At 39.0% G+C, this 18695-nt stretch overlaps 1 protein-coding gene across 1 annotated transcript in view; it reads left to right on the top strand.

Moving 5' to 3' along the window:
• FAM13A (family with sequence similarity 13 member A) overlaps nucleotides 1-18695 on the top strand; it is a 121504-nt gene that overhangs the window by 75489 nt on the left and 27320 nt on the right. Inside the window, exons 8-10 of the mRNA XM_043970634.1 lie at nucleotides 11528-11741; nucleotides 12346-12484; nucleotides 14569-14650. Of these exons, the coding sequence (XP_043826569.1) occupies nucleotides 11528-11741; nucleotides 12346-12484; nucleotides 14569-14650 (435 nt within the window). The remainder of the gene's footprint in view (nucleotides 1-11527; nucleotides 11742-12345; nucleotides 12485-14568; nucleotides 14651-18695) is intronic.

Genomic DNA, 18695 nt, shown 5'->3' on the forward strand with positions numbered 1-18695 from the left:
GTTTCTGATTCCATTAACCTGTTTTTCTATTTTTTGGCCAATACCTAATGGTATTTTGTTTTTGTTTTTTGTTTTTGTGGGGCACTGAGGGTTAAGTGACTTGCTCAAGGTCACACAGCTAGTAAGTGTCAAGTGTCTGAGACCGGATTTGAACTAGGGTCCTCCTGAATCCAGGGCCAGTGCTTTATCCACTGGGCCACCTAGCTGCCCTCAATACCTTATGGTTTGGATAAGTACTGCTTTATAAAAATTTGAGTGCTATTCCCCATTAATATCTACCTTTCTTCATTATTTCTTGTGATCTTTTGTTTCTCCAAATCAATTTTATTATTATTTTTTCAAGTCCTGTATAATATCCCTTTGGTAGTTTGATATCCCATTATAACTGTAAATTAACTTTGATAGTATTTCTATCTTTATTACATTGGCCTAGTGCATCTATAAGTACAAAGTATTCCTCCAACTAATAAACCTGGTTTTAAAATTTTTTCATATTTATGGTATTTAAAAAGCCCCTCTGTGTCATTACTTTGTAAGATTTTTAGTTTTCACGAATATTATATTTTGTTAAAGACTTTTTCTACATCTGTTGATAATCATGTTTGAGATGTTTTTATTTTTAATTTGATTATCTATGCAATTGCTTTCCTGATGTTGAATCCCTCGTATAGATCTAACTTTTTCATAACGAATGATTTCTTGGCTAAATTGCTACAGTCTATTCGACAGGATCTTGTTTAAAAGTTTTCAAACAGAGACCAACAAAATGGCAGAGGAGGAAATCCAAATATAGTACAGCAAATCCAAATAAATCTTAGAAGAGTAAAAGAATCATTAGGGATTGGGAAATCTTAGGAGAAACCACAGTGGGTTATTTCCAGCCCAAGATCACAAATTCAGCCCACAAGCAAGTAACTATTGTCAGGAACTAGGAAACAAGAGCGAACCAACTGCTCTCTTGCTCTGTGCTCTGGGGGTGATCATGGATTCAGCCCTGGAGTTCAGATAGCGGGGAAGCATGTAGCTCTCTCCCTCTGAGCCTAGACCTGGAATTGTGCTTCAGCTCAGAGAAGAGTAACTAGATTTGAGGCTATATGTCCAGAGATTGGCCAACAGCTCTCTCATTTTGACCCCGTAGAGTTTCCAGTTAAATGAACTATCTACTGGCTTTCCACCTGAGGATAAATCAGATCTAGAGCTTGAAAAGTTCGGTCAAGGAGGACAGCTGGATTAGGGCCTGCTAAAAGTTTGTAGCACCCTGGTATGAACTTCCCCTGTGACCCATGAAGAACATGTCAGTCAAAACTACCACTATAGTGCCTACTTGTGCCACTTATAGAGTACCTACTGTGTGCTGAGTGCTTTGCAAATATTATCCCTTTTGATCCTCACAACAACCCAGGGAGGAATATGAAATAAGATCTTGGTCTAAGTGTAATATGTTCCAGACTACTTTCTTATTTTCCAAGTAGTTAAATAGGAATTCTTTCCTAAGTAAGCATTCTCTCATATCCCTTTCCAATCAATTGCCAAGTTCTGTCAATTCTGTTTTCCTAACATTTCTCATATAGGCCCCCTCTCTTCTCTGACATTGCCACCAACCTGGTGGAGTTTCTCATGACCTTATGCAAAGGCTATTGCAATTGTCTGCTGATTGACTTCCCTGTCTTAATGTTCTCCCCACTCCAGCCCATCCTCTGCTAAACTTGATCTTCCACTCAAATTGATCTCCCTAAAACATAGGGCAGACCCTATTCAGTTAACTCCAAGGGCTCCTTGTTATTTCTGGGATCAAATATAAAATCCTGTCATTCAAAGCTCTTCATAATATTTAACACACACACACACACACACACACACACACACACACACACACACACACCTCTTTCCATTTTCCTTATATCTTACTCCCCTCCACACATTCTTCAATTCAGTAACACTGACCCCCTTGCTGTTCCTCATACAAGACGCTGTCTTCTGACTCCAGAAATGTCCAGTTGCTATCTCCCATGCCTGGAATTTTTTTGACCTCTTCATCTCAATCTCCTGGCCTCTCATTTCCTTTGAGTCCCAGCTAACCCCTTACCTTTTACATGATCTCCCTTAATTATCTCACTAACTTATTTAGCAGGATGATACCAGAGGAGTTTGGGCTATAAAGCTGACACTAGATTTTCCCCAGGTTCCCATCAAATTAATTAATCATTTGACTCTTGTGACAGGTACAGCCTACAAAAATGGGTATCAACCCATCATGATGAGGTCATAACAAGGGTGGCATCTGGCCTCAATGGGTGTGGGGTGCTAGAAGTGTCAATAAGGGTGGGGAATGAGATGCTTTGGACAGGCCCAGTGGGAGGCAGAGAAATATTTGGATGTGCTGGTCCATGGTGTGGCCACATCTAGACCCAGTATAAACTGCACTGTTAGCACATTCATGAGACATCAAGTGGATAAAGCCAGACTTTATTATCACCAGTTTATCTATCTATAGCTTATTTGTCCTAGTTATTTGCTGGTTGTCTTCCCCATGAAGCTCCCTATGAGCTCCTTGAAACCTGGGATTGGTTGGTTGGTTTGGTTGCCTTTCTTTGTATCTACAATGCTTGTCACAGTTCCTGACATATAGCAGGGACATAAAAATACTTATTTACTAACTGACTGTAAGCCTGCCTCAGTGGGATCAATGTAACAACTATTCCAAGTAGAAATATATCCACCAGCAAATACTTTAACTTTGTAAATGTTAGCCTTTGGTTATTCCATTTATCTGAAACATGAATGATTTCAACTTCCTTTATTCTCTTCTGATTTGGGTGAAATGAAACCCTAGAGGAGTTATATAATGTCATACTGTGACCTTGACTCCTGTCGATGAGGCAGATTTATAAAATAGGCAAGAATTCATCATAATTCTGCCCCTAGAAGGATTTTTATGAAATGGTTTATGCTTATGTCCCCAATTATAGAGAAAAATTCTAACAACTGACAAGAAGGGGAGCCCTCAGACTTGTGCTAGGATCTCCACTGGGGGTCCCATAGTGCCCACATGCTATGAACAGAGGGATACCTAACAACATAAGGAAAGTATTGGCCACCAGTATTTAGGAGAAATCAGATTCAATCTGGCAAATGTATTCTTTAACAATGAATTTAAGAAAATCACAGATGTAAGGCTGACACGGGGAAGGGCCAGCTGGCTTCCTACTACTGGGGTCAGTGTCCTTAGTAGAACACATAATCACATGCACTTACCAGCGTGTCCGTTTGGACAGACGGCATGCTTTTTGGTCTTAGAGAGGAACTACAGATGTGGCTGGCACCAGCTGCTCTGGTTGCACCACTGCCATGGGATCTCCGCCACTTCTCCCTTCTCCTTTTTTAGAGTCCCCCCCATTTATCTCTGCATGAACAAACCTCTACCCCTTCTTGTCTTGCTGTTCTCTCTTTCCCAAATTGGGAAGAACTACAAATCCCAGAGAGTTTTGTGACCAGCCTGGGCGTGGGTGGCCATAACACAAGTGTCTAGGATTTGAACTCTAATCCCTTGATCCCAAATCCAGAATTCTTGTAATTGAATGGATCAATTGCAATTTCCCCAGCAGCTTGTTATGGGCCCAGGGCAGCCCAGAAGTTCTCTGGGGCACATCAAATAACCTTCTCCTTGAGAAACTAAACCAGAAGACAGACACGCCTAGAAAGATAAGTGGAACCAAATCAGACTGAGCTAGCTCCGAGATCCCCACCCTTCATTCTAGTCTCCCTCAACCCTGGGGCGATAAGATTAGGTGTGGCTGCTGCCTTTGTGTCCTAGGGAGATGGCTTCAGAGATCTGTAGCCACCCCGTGCCCAATTCCTCCAGCCACCACCAGTGGGGGATGGTCCTCCCTCACTAAAGGAACTTTCCAGTCAGATGGTCAGCCCCATCAGTCCTCTACAAAAGTACCTGCCTGTCTCCTGCTGGAGGAGATTGGTATCTCAGAGCCATGCTTTGTGCCATGCCTTCTCCCCATGAGAAGTCCAAGGACTTCTTTCATGGTTTCCCTTCCCTTCCCTTTCCCTTCCTCAGCCCCGAAATAAACTATTATCTTATTCTACCTGCTTTTGTGTGCAAGAGGGTGTAATTCTTTAAAGAGGAATTCCTAAGGACCCCAAACCCCTACGCCTACCACTCCCCAAACCCCCTACCCCATTTTCCCCATGACAAGCTCATCAGTCTTTCCTCTCCTCTATCCAATCTACTACTGCTGCTATCAGGCAGGTGAATTTTATATTGAAAAACATTTAACTTAGATGTAGCCAGATACACATAATAAACAACTTGCTGGTGTGAGCTGTGTATGTACTTAGGAATTCTGATCTAAATAATAAAACAAGTTTGAGTTCCTTGTTTTTACTGAAATAAGATTAAAAATTCATTTTGAAACTCAAAATCCATTCCACTTCATTCATTCGCCCTTTTTAAAAATGTATGTAAAGACTGCCAGGTGCTACATTTGCCTTATCTTGCTTTCACAGTTAAGCTTCTATGTAAAAATGTAATTAAATAGCCTTGCATTCTTAAAATATTTGATACTGAGTGACAGGAGGAGAATGATCTTAGTCTGTCATGCAGTTAGTTTAAGCTGTATTATGTAATGCAGCACCCCCTGTAGGACTACTTTTTCAACACACTCAAATTGACAGGCCAAGTACCCGGGTGATGGAGAGCTATTCTTCTTAGGGTAACTGTGAACGGCTGGATTTCTAGTAGTGTGACTCATAAGCCCCAATCACTTTGAGTAAAATCAATGGACCTGGGGCAGCTAGGTGGCACAGTGGAGAGAGCACCGGCCCTGGAGTCAGGAATACCTGAGTTCAAATCTGGCCTCAGACACTTAACACTTACTAGCTGTGTGACCCTGGGCAAGTCACTTAACCCCAATTGCCTCACTAAAAAAAAAAAAAATCAATGGACCAGACTGAAATAGCTTTTATGAAGCATATTTACTAATGTAACATGGTCAAAACAATTGTTAAACAATATCTTTGCCACCTTCTCCCACTGAGTCAAGGCTACAAACTTCCACTATTACACACTGATCCTTTTGAAAAGTGGCCTCAAATTTAGAGTACAATGATGGTGATGCCTTTGTGTAGGATATGTGTGGCTAAGGAGAAACTCACTACTCCTGGTTCCAGGTGGAAGTCTTTTATGGTGCAAAGCATCATGCTTTCTAAGGCCACTACCTCCCTTAAGTGGATATGTTTTGCTATCAGTCTATCTGTATTTATTCTCTGTATCTCTGATGGATTCACTGTCTCTTACTCATGCAATATCTCTGATGACATGAAACCATAACTCTCTTTCCCCCTTGCCCCCCCCCAATCTTTATCTCCCAAATTTGGAGTTCTCTAAAGATACTCCACTACTGAAATACCCCCATAGGAGACATATGGGGTGTTCTGGGAGGAGTAGCACCTCTGGTGTGAGGGCTTGCCCGTCGGTGAGTTAGAGGGATGTCTATGTGAAGATTTATCCCATAGGGCAGGCAGATGCTGTAGCAGATATTGTGTAGTCCTTAGAGCTTGGTCAGACATTGAAGATACCAAGATCACCCACTGCATCTGGGGCCATTGCCAAGACATCTTGACTTTTGTCTTTGCCACTGGTCTTGGATGACTCTGGAAGAGAGGGAGACTGATGACTTTGTGCAACTCTGCCTCCCTTAAATCCAATTCACCCCATGACATCATTGGTCTTCTTCTAAAAGGGGGATAAACATGGGGGCAGCTGGGTGGCGCAGTGGATAAAGCACCAGCCCTAGATTCAGGAGGACCTGAATTCAAATCTGGCCTCAGACACTTGACACTTACTAGCTGTGTGACTCTAGGTAAGTCACTTAACCCTCATTGCCCTACAAAAACAAAACAAAGCAAAAAAATTTTTTAATTAAAAAAAAAAATAAGAGAAGGACAAACAACAAACCTCCTGCTATATTAAACCCCCAGGGAGCTGGCCAGCCCATTATGTCATCCTATCGGCTATTTCTTTCTTGACCGAATCAAGGAGGTTTATACCTTCTAAAGAGATCACTGGGTGTAGCCTATCTTGATTACACATTTAAAATTTCATTATGCCCTCATATTGATTAATTGAGGTTGGAGTATGGAAACTTCCCCTTAAACAAGAACCAATATTTGAGTCTTTATTAAATTTTATCTAGATTAAAAGGAGGAGAATGTGTTTGTACCTCTTTTTGTGTTCTGATTCACACTTTTTCAATGTTATCACATGCTGCATAGCAGATGGACTTTTCATGCTTGGTCTACAAAGCTGATTAATGATAAAACAGTTGTTCTTGTTTCTTATAACTGAGACACATAACAGTTTGGTAATGTTATTTTTAAGAAGAGAGTTTCATTTATAACACCTTTCTGGTATTATATGCCTTATGAATAAATATACCTATATGTCTGGAATTGACTGCTGTGTATATCTTATCTCAAACCTGTGCATAGCCACAGTAGACATCATAAAGACACATTTTTATTTTATAGTAAATGACTAAATCTAATGGTAAATAGATGATCCTCAGTTAGCCTTAGCAAATTCTTTAGTTATAAAAGCAGTATATATACTGGTCTGATATTTTTATTATAGTGGTTATCTTGATAACTTCAAATAATCATATATTTGGCATGATAGAATCTGTCTCCCTCTCTCCGTCTCAGTCTGTCTGGCCATCTCAGTCTGTCTCTCTTCTCCCTGTCCTGTCTCTCTCCCACAGCAAATTAGAAGATTTAGGATTTAGCACTTTTTCAACACTAATCATGCCACCATTATTAAGTGGAAATTTTAAACCAACTAGCATGTCCACATGCCAATATAAACAGCCAGCTTCTCCTCTGCCAGTGCCCTCTGTCCCTGATAAACTTCTTCCCCCCCCCCCTCCCCCTGGGTTGTTTTGCTCCAGCACTGCCCAGGAATTAAGTAATTGCCGCATTACTGTTTAACCTTTTCTTTCTCCTGATTAGGCATTCTCTGTATTGCATTACTCAAAACAAAATGCTTTATTATTGAACATAAAGATTTTTTAGATACACCCAAAGAATAGTCTTAACTAATTTTGATAGTACCTCTTTCAGAAACATTAATTTTTCTTTTGAAATTTTGCTCCCCTATCTTCCTCCTCCTCCTTTTCTACTTTCTTCAAATCAACTAACGCTTTATTGAGCACTACTATGGCAAAGCACTGTGACAGGCTCTGGGTGATACACTGATGAATAAGGATTCATCCATCCCTTGGATAACTGCAATCTAACAGTTCACAATTTTTGTGTCATCTTTGTTTTGTTTTTGGTTTTGGTTTTTGGTGAGGCAATTGGGGTTAAGTGACTTGCCTAGGGTCACACAGTTAGTAAGTGTGTCAAGTGTCTGATGTCGAATTTGAACTTAGGTCCTCCTGAATCCAGGGCCAGTGCTCTATCCACTGTGCCACCCAGCTTCCTCATGTCATCTTTGTTTTTAAGAAGGAAACTAAAAATACTTCATTCACTGAGAACGAAAAACCAGCTTGCCCAGTTTTGACCTGTTTACACTTTGGTCTGTATGGCTTTGGATCATTGTATTACACTGTAGGCCAAAGTCTACAACAGAATGAAATCTCATGTACACTATGCCTTATTAGTCATAAGTTTATTTGTGAGCATTATAGAAAACAAACTGCAGTCAATACTATATTCTGCCTTAGTCTCCTTTTATGAAACAGAGAATAATCTATATTTATCAAACTAATCATTTTCTTTTCCAAACAATGTATTCTCATTGAGTAAAGCTTTTGTGCATTTCAAGAATCTGCTAGTACCAAAGTCACCCAAACTTGCAAGTGCCTCTGTGATTTGAAAAACAATTTGAAACTTAAGGTCAAAGAATTACAGTCCTGTGGTCACATTTACAAATGCCCAAAGAACATTACAAAGTTATGAAGTAATTACTGTAGAAGCTAGTCTCGGATATTTCATAGGTTATCTATCAGTCATTAAAAACTAACACACCATATGATTTCTTCTGGTCATTTTCATAGTATGCAGCTAAATACATATAAAATATGGTCAGAGAAGGGAATCTATGTTGAAGAAGTTTTTCTTTGAAGTTCATAAGACAAATATACAGATTTGTCCTTTGTCATGGTGAGGCTCTTTGGGATCTTTTCTTTTTTTTAAAACTACAGGAGTTGATCTAGAGAGGTCCAATTCAATTTCAATAGGTAATCAACTTGGTGAAATTAGGCATGGTCCTTTGTTTGGAAACATCTGAGAGGGTATCTTACAGAGAGAACACAGAACTCCTGATTGGTTTGCAGAGATTGTGGTTGGCTCCAAGATGATTGGATAGCAGCTGGGATTCAGAAAGATAAAACCCACTATCAAAGGAGCTGCCCCATTCTGTGATCTACAAAGGCAAGCTTTGTAACTAAGCTCTGTCTCTTCTGGACATCCTTTTCTCCTTTCCCTGCTCATAAACTAGACCAGCATTGATCAAGTTTTCTGGGTGCTCGGGGTGGGGAAGCCTGTACCCTTACATAATCCTTACCCAATAAGAACTAGAAAGGGCTACCTTCAAATAGTCACATGGAAGTTGCATGGCCCTGAATACTGGTACTGAAAGAGGGCAAAGAACTAATGCAGCATAGTATAGTAAAAGAACATTGGCTCTGGATTCAGGGAACCTGGGTCCAAATTCTCCTTCTAACAGTTACTACCTGTATTACCCTAGGCAGGCAGTTTCCTCATCTTTAAAACAAAGTCTCTTCCCATGCTATGATCTTTCCAGTGACCATCTTGGATGTAACTAACCCTAATCATTAGAAACTAGGCCAGAGTCCTCTCAGCAAGTTGTCAATAGGTAGACTTACAAACTGGAGTGACCTCTTAGATGTTCTTCCAGAAAGGCTTACACCCCGTAACTCCATCAAAATGACAAAAGACTTTCCTGTGAGCATCCCCCAACTCCTTGCAACTAATTTCTGTTTTGTCATTAGCCTAACGAGAGCTCACTTATAAATTTACAAATTAAAAGTCCATAATTTGGACACTAGTCCTTGTAGGACTAAGCAGAAAAAAACCCAATAAATTAAGGACCTGAAGCCAGAGAACCGTCAAGACTCTTCAAGGAAATTGACCTTCACAAGGTTAAGATAGTTGTACTTGTGTTTTGTTTGGCTATTAGGACTATCTCTTTCTTTCCTACCCTTTTTTGGCACATACTTTTATCCCAGCAAGTGGCAATTCATTTGATTATCTTTTTGTGAAGACTATACTGTCTTTATGAAGGCTGCCTCCCAAAAGAACTAAAAATTTACATCACTGCTCTACCCTGGTTTTATTTTATAATCCATCCTTTGTCTGTCTGTCTGTCTGTCTCTTTGTTGCTCTGTCTATTTGACTAGCTATGATTTGATCAGTATACAGAGCAGATTTCTATACCAATGCAGATCATTGCAGATCTGAGAGCAGCATTGTGCCTGGGGCACTAAAAGGTTAAAAGATTTGCTCGATGGCACAGATTTAGTATATATCAGAGATGGGACCTGAACCAAGGTCCTTCTTACTTTGAGGTTAATTTTCTATCTAATATGCCATGCTACCTGTCATTTATTAATATTATTGTTGTTTATTTTTAAACGTTTTATTGACAATCTTTTGTTCAGATATTACTCTAATTTCAGAACATTTCCTGTTCCTTTGAATCATCCCTTGTGACAAAAACCATCCCCTGTAAGAAACCAAGAGAAGCATTTAGATATGAAAAGCAAACAAGTGTATGAGGGAGACAAGGGATCCAGGAAGAAAAAGGGATAGATTTTTGCAGGTAAGAGAGGGGACAGTGTTCTCCAGCTTTCACATAGGGTTAGGGATTTGAGGCTCATACAGTGAATTTGTAGTGACCCAGCTCCTTGTAGATTTGCTCACAAAGTCTGTCCGTGTCCTGAGAAGAGCTAAGACAGGGTCAGGTAGTTGCAATATTGTAATACAAAGGCATCACAGTCACTGTCTTTATTATATCTGGCCACATTCATCTTGAAGTAACCTTGCCATCCCTGATGGAAATCTAGCATGTCCTTCTTCACTTCCTCGGCCTGTAGGTACATAACAATATGTTTGGGACATCAGTGGTTGAGGGAGGAGAAAAAAAGCAAGGGAGAGGAGGGAAGAAGCAGCTCAGAAAAACCAACCCAATATTATCTACCATTGCTAACATTATTTGCATTATTCCCTACCCACAGTCCTCCCCACCCCTGCAAAGAAAGGAAGGAAATGCATTTTCTCAAATCTTCCCCCACTATAATCACATAAATAATCATTCAGGGCAAAGGGAAGGCTGGCCACAAAACCCTCCGGGAATTGTAGTTTTTCCAGTTTGGGAAGAAAAGAAACTAATGGGAAATCAGCCCTCGAATAGGGGAGGATGCAAAGTTTTGTTAGAGGACAACCATAGCTCATGAGCCACGTGAGGAGAGAACAGCTGTGAGCGAGCAAAGAATGTGAGCAGCAGTGCAACTCTGGAAGCCAATGACCAGGATATCTGCAATTCCTTTTTTTTTTTTCCCCCAGAGTGCTGAGTGATAACCTCTGCATGAACGAGCAGAGAGGTGCATGATTGTGAAGGATACTAAGAGAAAACAAGGAAAGGATAATCCCTACCCTTCCCCTGCCTTCTACTTTATTGTTATTGTTTTAATATTGTTGGAAGACTACATTTGCCAGATTTTTAATAACAATTTTATACACATCTGTGACTGATCTTCTCTTTGGTTGCCTGTTGTCCGTTGTTTATGAGAGTGAGAGAGCAATTAGAGCAGCCCAGGAGAGAGGGTCCCCTCTTAGTAGAGGGTCTGGAAGAGAAAGCTCATGGTTGGAGAGTTCTGCTCTCTAAATGGGGGTATAGCATGAGTTATTTCATAGGGGCAAAATCCCTACAAATCCAGGCTCTATCGCATCAGTTTACCCTATAGATGTGAGCCAGAGTTGCATATAGCTTTGTTTGGGTTTTTTATTCTTTGCTTGTACACTGTTGTAGTCATTGTGTATATTATTTCTGCTTACCTCACGCTGAATCAGTTCATATGCCATCCCATACTTCTTTGAATTCTTCATGTTAAATACTTATCATAGTGTAGGACTTTCATATACCACAATTTGTTTAAACATTTCCTAATCAATGGGAATCTACCTTGTTTCCCGTTCTTTGGTACAATAAATAGTGCTGCTGTGAGAATTTTGGACTCTTTGAGATAATGTGGGATCAGTGATCTAGTCTGTTTACTGAATAGATTCTTCAGATCCTTTTCAGGACACAGGGAAAGGTAGGTGAAAACTAATAAACTTAACAGTAAATTGGATTAGTATTTACTGAATACCATCTCCAAAACCGAATAAGTTCTTTGAATACAGGTAGTTGTTTTAGGCAGATGAGGCAGATGTAACTTGAGGAATAAAGTATTCTTACAATCAAATGTAACCCAGTACCCCTGTTCATTTTCAGAGCCCATTCCTACTTTCTCCTCATGGCAGTGTGACAGCATTGATTCAGATGAAGCCCGCCTTTCCCCACAGGCAGGGCGCCTGATTCGCCAGCTTCTAGATGAAGACAGTGATCCCATGCTGTCCCCTCGATTCTATGCTTATGGGCAGAGCCAGCAGTACCTGGATGACACGGAAGTGCCTCCTTCCCCCCCCAATTCACATTCTTTCATGAGGTATACTTTGGTTTGCTGATGATCATAGGTATCATCTCCACGAACGTTAGAAAGGGTGGGAGTGAAGGTTTTTACAATGTGACTAGTAAATATTAATAAAAAGAGAAAAAAAAGTTGAAGCTCTTTGATAACATGAACAAACATGGAATTCTTCATTTCCTTGTTCAGAAAAAGTAATCTCCTATTGTTTCCCTTCTTCCTAAATGAAACCCATTCCAAAATCTTTCTCTCACCAAGAGATTGACCTCCCTTCCCCCATGAGAACACAGGTTTTATTAGTCATAACCCTTTAGAACCAGATTGGAATGTGGCCAAGTGTAATCATCAGAATTTGATTTAAATACCTCTTTTTCCTAAGAAGACACCCAAGCAAAAATGAGAAAGAGCCACCATGTCCTCTGTGAGACAGGGAAAGACGGCATGAAAAGAGTAATCATTTCCATTTAATAGTAGGAAATATACCTAAGGCCGCACAGTTAATAATTAATTTCATTTCTTTCAAGGGAACAGAGAAAAATAGAACTTTGACTGTATGCCCTTTGGCATGCACTGTCCCTAAATTTCAATACCCCCAAATGGAACCCTTTTTTCATGCTCCCAATAGGAGAAGAAGCTCTTCTTTGGGATCTTATGATGAGGATCAAGAAGACCTAACACCTGCACAGCTAACTCGGAGGATTCAGAACCTTAAAAAGAAGATCAGAAGGTTTGAAGACAGATTTGAAGAAGAAAGGAAATATAGGGTGAGATTCTGCATATACCTCTCCCTTCTCTCTACCTCCAACTCATTGTTGACAGAAGTGGGAACAGCAACAACAGAAACAAGATCCTCAAATTAATATATATATATATATATATATATATATATATATATATATATATATATTTTAGTGGATTCCATACTAGAAAATTAGTTTTAAAATGAAGTGGATAGGGGGCAGCTAGGTGGCGCAGTGGATAGAGCACCGGCCCTGGAGTCAGGAGTACCTGAGTTCAAATCTGGCCTCAGACACTTAATACTTACTAGCTGTGTGACCCTGGGCAAGTCACTTAACCCCAATTGCCTCACTAAAAAAAAAAAAATGAAGTGGACAGTATAGCATGTAATCTGGAGTTACTCTTTCAACCGCCACTTACATGAATTGGTCCAATCTCCAGAAGGTGGTTGCTATTTCTCCCTTCAGAGTACTAGGGTTAAGCCTGAAATGTTGGAGATCAGTTTTCATCAGCCATAGTTAATGAGCCCTCCCTGTCCCAGTATACTTCCCTTTCATAATTATCAGTTAATATCTATTAGACTAATTAGTTGGGTTTTTTTGTTTTTGTTTTTTAGTGAGGCAATTGGGGTTAAGTGACTTGCCCAGGGTCACACAGCTAGTAAGTGTTAAGTGTCTGAGGCCGGATTTGAACTCAGGTACTCCTAACTCCAGGGCCTGAGCTCTATCCACTGCGCCACCTAGCTGCCCCAGACTAATTAGTTTTTAGAAAGTAGTATCTGCTAAGATGGTATTGTAAGAACTGTTCATATAAAAGATCCATCCAAAAGTCTGACACATTTGTCCACCAATAAAACAAGGAAAATCAGACTCATATTTACATATAACTCCTGGAAATCCTTCTGCTCAAGTCCTCAATATTTCCCTTGGGAATGGTGTAGATTTTCTGCTTTACTCCTTCCTGGTGGAGCCCTGAATCTGCCTTTATTGATCATATCCAGTCTGTGCTGAGCTCCTGAGAATATTGCCGCTGGCCATTTCTGTCCCACGGCTTTCTAATATACCAATGATAAGTCCAAAGCCGCTGCTCCTCCAAAGTTCACAAGGTCTTCCTCCAGCCAAGGTGAACGGGGAGGCCAAAGCATTCCTTCCCATTAAGGTTTTGCTAGAGATTTCCACCACTAAACTCCAATCTCTCTATCCAAAATAGTTTCTTCATTTGATATAAGCCCCACAGCAGATAATGAAGTCCCTTCAATCCTATTCTAAATAAATCCTAACAGACTTCCTATCATATGCATTTGAAATGCCTTGATTGAACTTAATTCAAACTTCTGATTGATTCATTTGATGTGTGCTGTCACCTGACTCAAGTATGGAGGAAGTGTTGTGTCTTATAGGTTACTTTAAGTGGGGTGAAGTGATCTGCTTCATTGACGTAATCAACTCTCATCCTTATTATATTAGTAATACAATGTATAATTCATCTGCACTTCCTAGGAAGATTTCTCAAATCCATCCAAAATTTGTGATGAACTAGAAACATTATAATAACAAACTAGAAACTTTATTCCTTGTTAGTGAGAAGCCAAAAGAGAAAAAGTGGGAAAAATATAACTGAATAAAATCTCACATTTGGTTAAAAGAATTCAATATTGTCTTCTTTTGAAATTTATGTAATACATTCTCAAAAAAAAAAAAGAACTATTAGCTCTAACCTTTTTAGTAATCAGGATAAATATGGGAAAGCAACTGCCATGATTTTGATCTATATTTTGGTACTTCCTTAAATAGACCAAAACACTTAGAAACATATTAAGGCTGAAAATTACTTACAAAGGTAACACATTTCTGTAGAGCTATGCTTCTTATTCTATATAAGTAGATAAAAAGGATCATAAAATCATTGTATTAAACAGCAGCCAGGTGAATTATAGCTCATTAAGATGCCAGAAGAGTCTTGTGTTGCCTTAGATTTGGTCACATGTAATTTCCTACATTGTAAATGTACTTCATCTTCCTTTTCCTTTTTAAAATGCAATGGATGGAATAAACAGTTCTATTTCTTTTCCCAACCTTAAAAATATTCAATCTAGACTCTCTTCTTTCAGCCTTCCCATAGTGACAAAGCAGCCAATCCAGAGGTATTGAAATGGACAAATGACCTTGCAAAATTCCGGAAGCAGCTAAAAGGTAAAATCAAACTATATAGCTATCCTAGTATGGAATCATGCTTTTCACTCAAAAAAACAAAGCAAAGATAAACCAGATAGCTAGGATTCCTAAGGGGTACTGATGACATTTTTGTCATATAGTCTTCGCCCCCCATTTTCCCAAGGAAGCCCAATCACAGGAAAATGTAGCTCTGCTAAGACAACAAATTCTAAAGAAGGCATTTGATTTACTAAATCCTAGTTATCCTCTTCTTTTAGGACTCAACTTCTATGTCTTGTGTGGTTATCCCAGGTTCTCAGAGGTTAAACCAATGAAATTAAAGCTCTAGGAGGTCCTATCAAATTAGCAAAATGTCAAGTACTATAAGGTATTTGATATCTGAGGGCAAGCGTAGTTTAATTTGAAAGTGCCCATTGCCAGGTTGGCCGCAGGAGAATTTTTTTAAGGTACAACTACACTCAAAGACTCCCTACCAAATTATTGATGACTAGGTTCTATGTCAATAGAAGCAGTACATTAACAAAATATTGGATATTAAGTTATTTAGCTCAGTGGTTGAGCTAACTAAAGCTATATCAGAGGTTCATGCCAATGCAAATCCCCAAGTAATCCAAGAGATTTTTTTATCACTATCAAGGGTTTACATGTCTGAATTATTCAATCTAAACCTTTCAACCCATTCCTGCAATTAGAAATTGCCTGAGAAAGAGAAATGGAACCAGGCCACCTGCTAAGGACAGAAATAGTAATTTATGTCTGTAAGGCATTGGTTCTTATTCATTCTTGTCCTTTTTTCTTCTCTTTTTATGTACTTGTAACATTTTTATGCCCTAATACATGCTCTATTTTTGTAAAGGTGCCATGCTCACCTGAGATTAGTCATACTTGTTTCTAGTCCTATTCATTATTCTACAGAGGTCTATCACAGAGGTCTACCATATCTAACTTTTCTAAAATTCTATTCACTTCCTTCCTTTATTTTTAATTTATTTTTTTATTAAATTTATCTATCTCTGACAAGGGTAAATTGTGTTCCCTCAATATTATGGTTTTACTATGTAGTTTTCCTTATAACTAATTCACTTAAAATTTTCCTTTAACAATTTAGATGCTATGCCATTTAGTACATATATGTTTAGTATTGCTGTTAATTCATTGTCTATAGTGCCTTTCAGCAAAATGTAATTTCCCTATTTACCTCTTAATTAGGACTCCTTTTTTTTTTGCTATTGCTTTGTCTGAGATCATAATTAATGCCCTTATTCAAATTCTTTATGCATCTTTCTGTTTTAAGTGTGTTTCTTCTAATTAACATGTTACTGAATTCTAGTTTATGATCCATTCTGCTATCCTCTTCTGATTTATGCATGAATTTATCCCTTTCACATTCACAATTATGATTGTTAATTGTATATTTCCCTCTATCTTATTCTTTTATACTTTTCCTCCTTTCTGTCTCTTCCTCCCTTTAAAAGTTTATTATACTTCTAACTGTTCCCTCCCTTAATCTATTCTTGTTTTTATTTTCCCTTTTCCCTTAACCCCTTTTCTTATTGTTTTTCTCTTAGGTGAAATGTATTTCTGTACTTTGTATGTGGGTGGTTAGCCAGTTCAGATGAGTAAAGTTCAAGTATCTCATGCTCCCTGCCCCTACTCCCTACTCCTTGCTTTATAGACTTCTAACTCTGTGCCCCAATTATGTCAGATAATTTCTTTCTATTCTTTCTCTCACTTCCCCCTCTCCCATTGTATTCCTCTTTCCTTCCCTTTCCATTGTTCTTTTAAGATAATCAAACCATAACATAACCACTCCCAGGCCTTCTGTCTGGTTAAACTTCATCAATGATCCCTAATGATGATAGAGTTCTGAGAGTATATATGTCTTATCTCCCCATATAAAAATGTAAACAGCTTATCTTTGTTGAATATTTTATGGTTACTCACTCATGTTTATTTTTTTTTATTCTTTTCTTGACTCCTCCTGTGTTTACACTTTAGATTTTTTATGCATCTCTGGTCTCTTCATCAGGAAAGTTTGGAATTACTCTCATTAAAGATCCAATTTTTTTCACCTATAGGATTATGTTTTTCTGGGTAAATTATTCTTGCCTGTAAACCTAGATATTTTGCCTTCTGGTATATCGCATTCCAAACTCTTTGCTCCTTGATTGAAGTGGCTGCTAAATCATGTGTGGTCCTGATGGTGATTTCTTGGGTACTTGAATTCTTTCTTTCTGGCTACTGGAAGAATTTTTTCTTTGAGTTTGAAGTTCTGAATTTTGGATATAATATTTCTGGGAGTTTTCATTATTAAGGGTTCCTTCAAAGATGGCCATTGGATGATCCTTCCCATTTAACCTCTGCTTCTAAGAGATCTGTGGAGTTTTCTTTTATGATTTCTTGAAATATGATGTCCAGTCTCTCTCTCTTTTGATCATAACTTTCAGGTGGTCCATTGATCCTTAAATTATCTCTCTTCAATCTGGTTTCCAGGTCATTTGTTTCTGTTATGAGATATAATACATTTTCTTCTATTTTTCTAGTCTTTTGACTTGCATTGGATATTTCTTGCTATCTCATGGAGTTTCTATTTGATAAATTCTCATTTTCACAGAGTTATTTTCTTGGATAGGATTTTGTCTCTCTTGTTCCAAGGTACTTTTGAATTAAACATTTATGAAGTACCTACTGCGTGCCAAACTTCATACTAAGCCATAGGGAAACAAAAAGAGGCAAATGATAGTCCCTGCCCTCAAGGATCTTGCAATCTAATCAAGGAGACAACATGCAAACAAATTCTCTTTCCTTTTCTTTTTCTTTTCCTTTTTCTTTTCTTTTATTTTTCTTTATTTCTTTTCCACTTTTTCCCCTCTCCAATGCTCTTTTGATTTTTAAAATAATTTTTAGCTTTTTTTTTTTTCTTTGTCTTTTCAGGAATTCCCATTGAATTTGTGCCCAAGCAAGGTTTTGGGATTTTGCTTGAAAATGTTTTATAGTCATTCTCTCCTAGGTTTGTCAAGTTTCCCTGTCACAATAACACCTCTTTATGGTGGGATGTTTTTGTTTGTTTGCTCATTCTTATAGTGTAATTCTTTACTTTGGAATTCTTTCTTAGGGCTGGGCTCTGCAAATTGCTAGGAAGAATGTCTGGGCTGAACTTTTGACCTCTTTAGTCCTTCTGCTGTTTTCTTGGGATATTGAGAGCCCTGTTATTCCAAGATCTCAGGGACAATTCAAGCTGAGGACCTGCAAATGTTAGTGCTTCCAGAGTGGTGTGACCCGGGGCAAAGTCTTCTCACTAGCCTCCAGGTCTAAGCTTTGCAGGTTTGTTTCCCTTTGGTCTGGAATTCCTGCCTTGGGTATTTCACTACCAAAATTAGACAAGGCTGGAAGTTGGAACTCAGTCTTAGCTTTGCTTCTCGGATCAGAATTACACAGCTTCTATTTGTTCTTAACTCATTCAGTACTCAGCTAGGGCCTATGACCTTTCTGCCATCCCTAGGTGCAATTCCCCTCTCAATTCACCATGGATCTGTTTCCCAGAAATGGATAGTAAGTGACAGAATAGCAAGATAGCACCCATTCTTATACCTTGCACTAGTTCAAGGACCCTCTGTAACCTCTTCCACCACTTGGTCATCTCTCAGTCCCTGGGTGCTGGGATCCTCTGCATTCCTGGCCCGATGCCATCTCCAGTGTCTGTAAACCTCTCTGTCTGCCTCCTTGTGCTGAACGGCACTGGAAAAATGACTTGCTGTGATTTGTTTTCTTGGATTTCCCAAGCAGGATTATTTCTGGTTCACATATGTCATGGTTTGGTTTTTTTGTTTTGTTTTGTTTTTTGTTTTTTGCAGGGCAATGGGGGTTAAGTGACTTGCCCAGGGTCACACAGCTAGTAAGTGTCAAGTGTCTGAGGCCGGATTTGAACTCAGGTACTCCTGAATCCAGGGCCGGTGCTTTATCCACTGTGCCACCTAGCTGCCCTGGTTTGGTTTTTTCCTAGAGGTTTAGGGAAAAGGTGTGGTAGGGGCCTGGGCTATACTTCTATTACCTTGCCATCTTG

This window comes from Dromiciops gliroides, chromosome 6 (genome assembly GCF_019393635.1).
Source record: "Dromiciops gliroides isolate mDroGli1 chromosome 6, mDroGli1.pri, whole genome shotgun sequence".
Taxonomy (NCBI): Eukaryota; Metazoa; Chordata; class Mammalia; order Microbiotheria; family Microbiotheriidae; genus Dromiciops; species Dromiciops gliroides.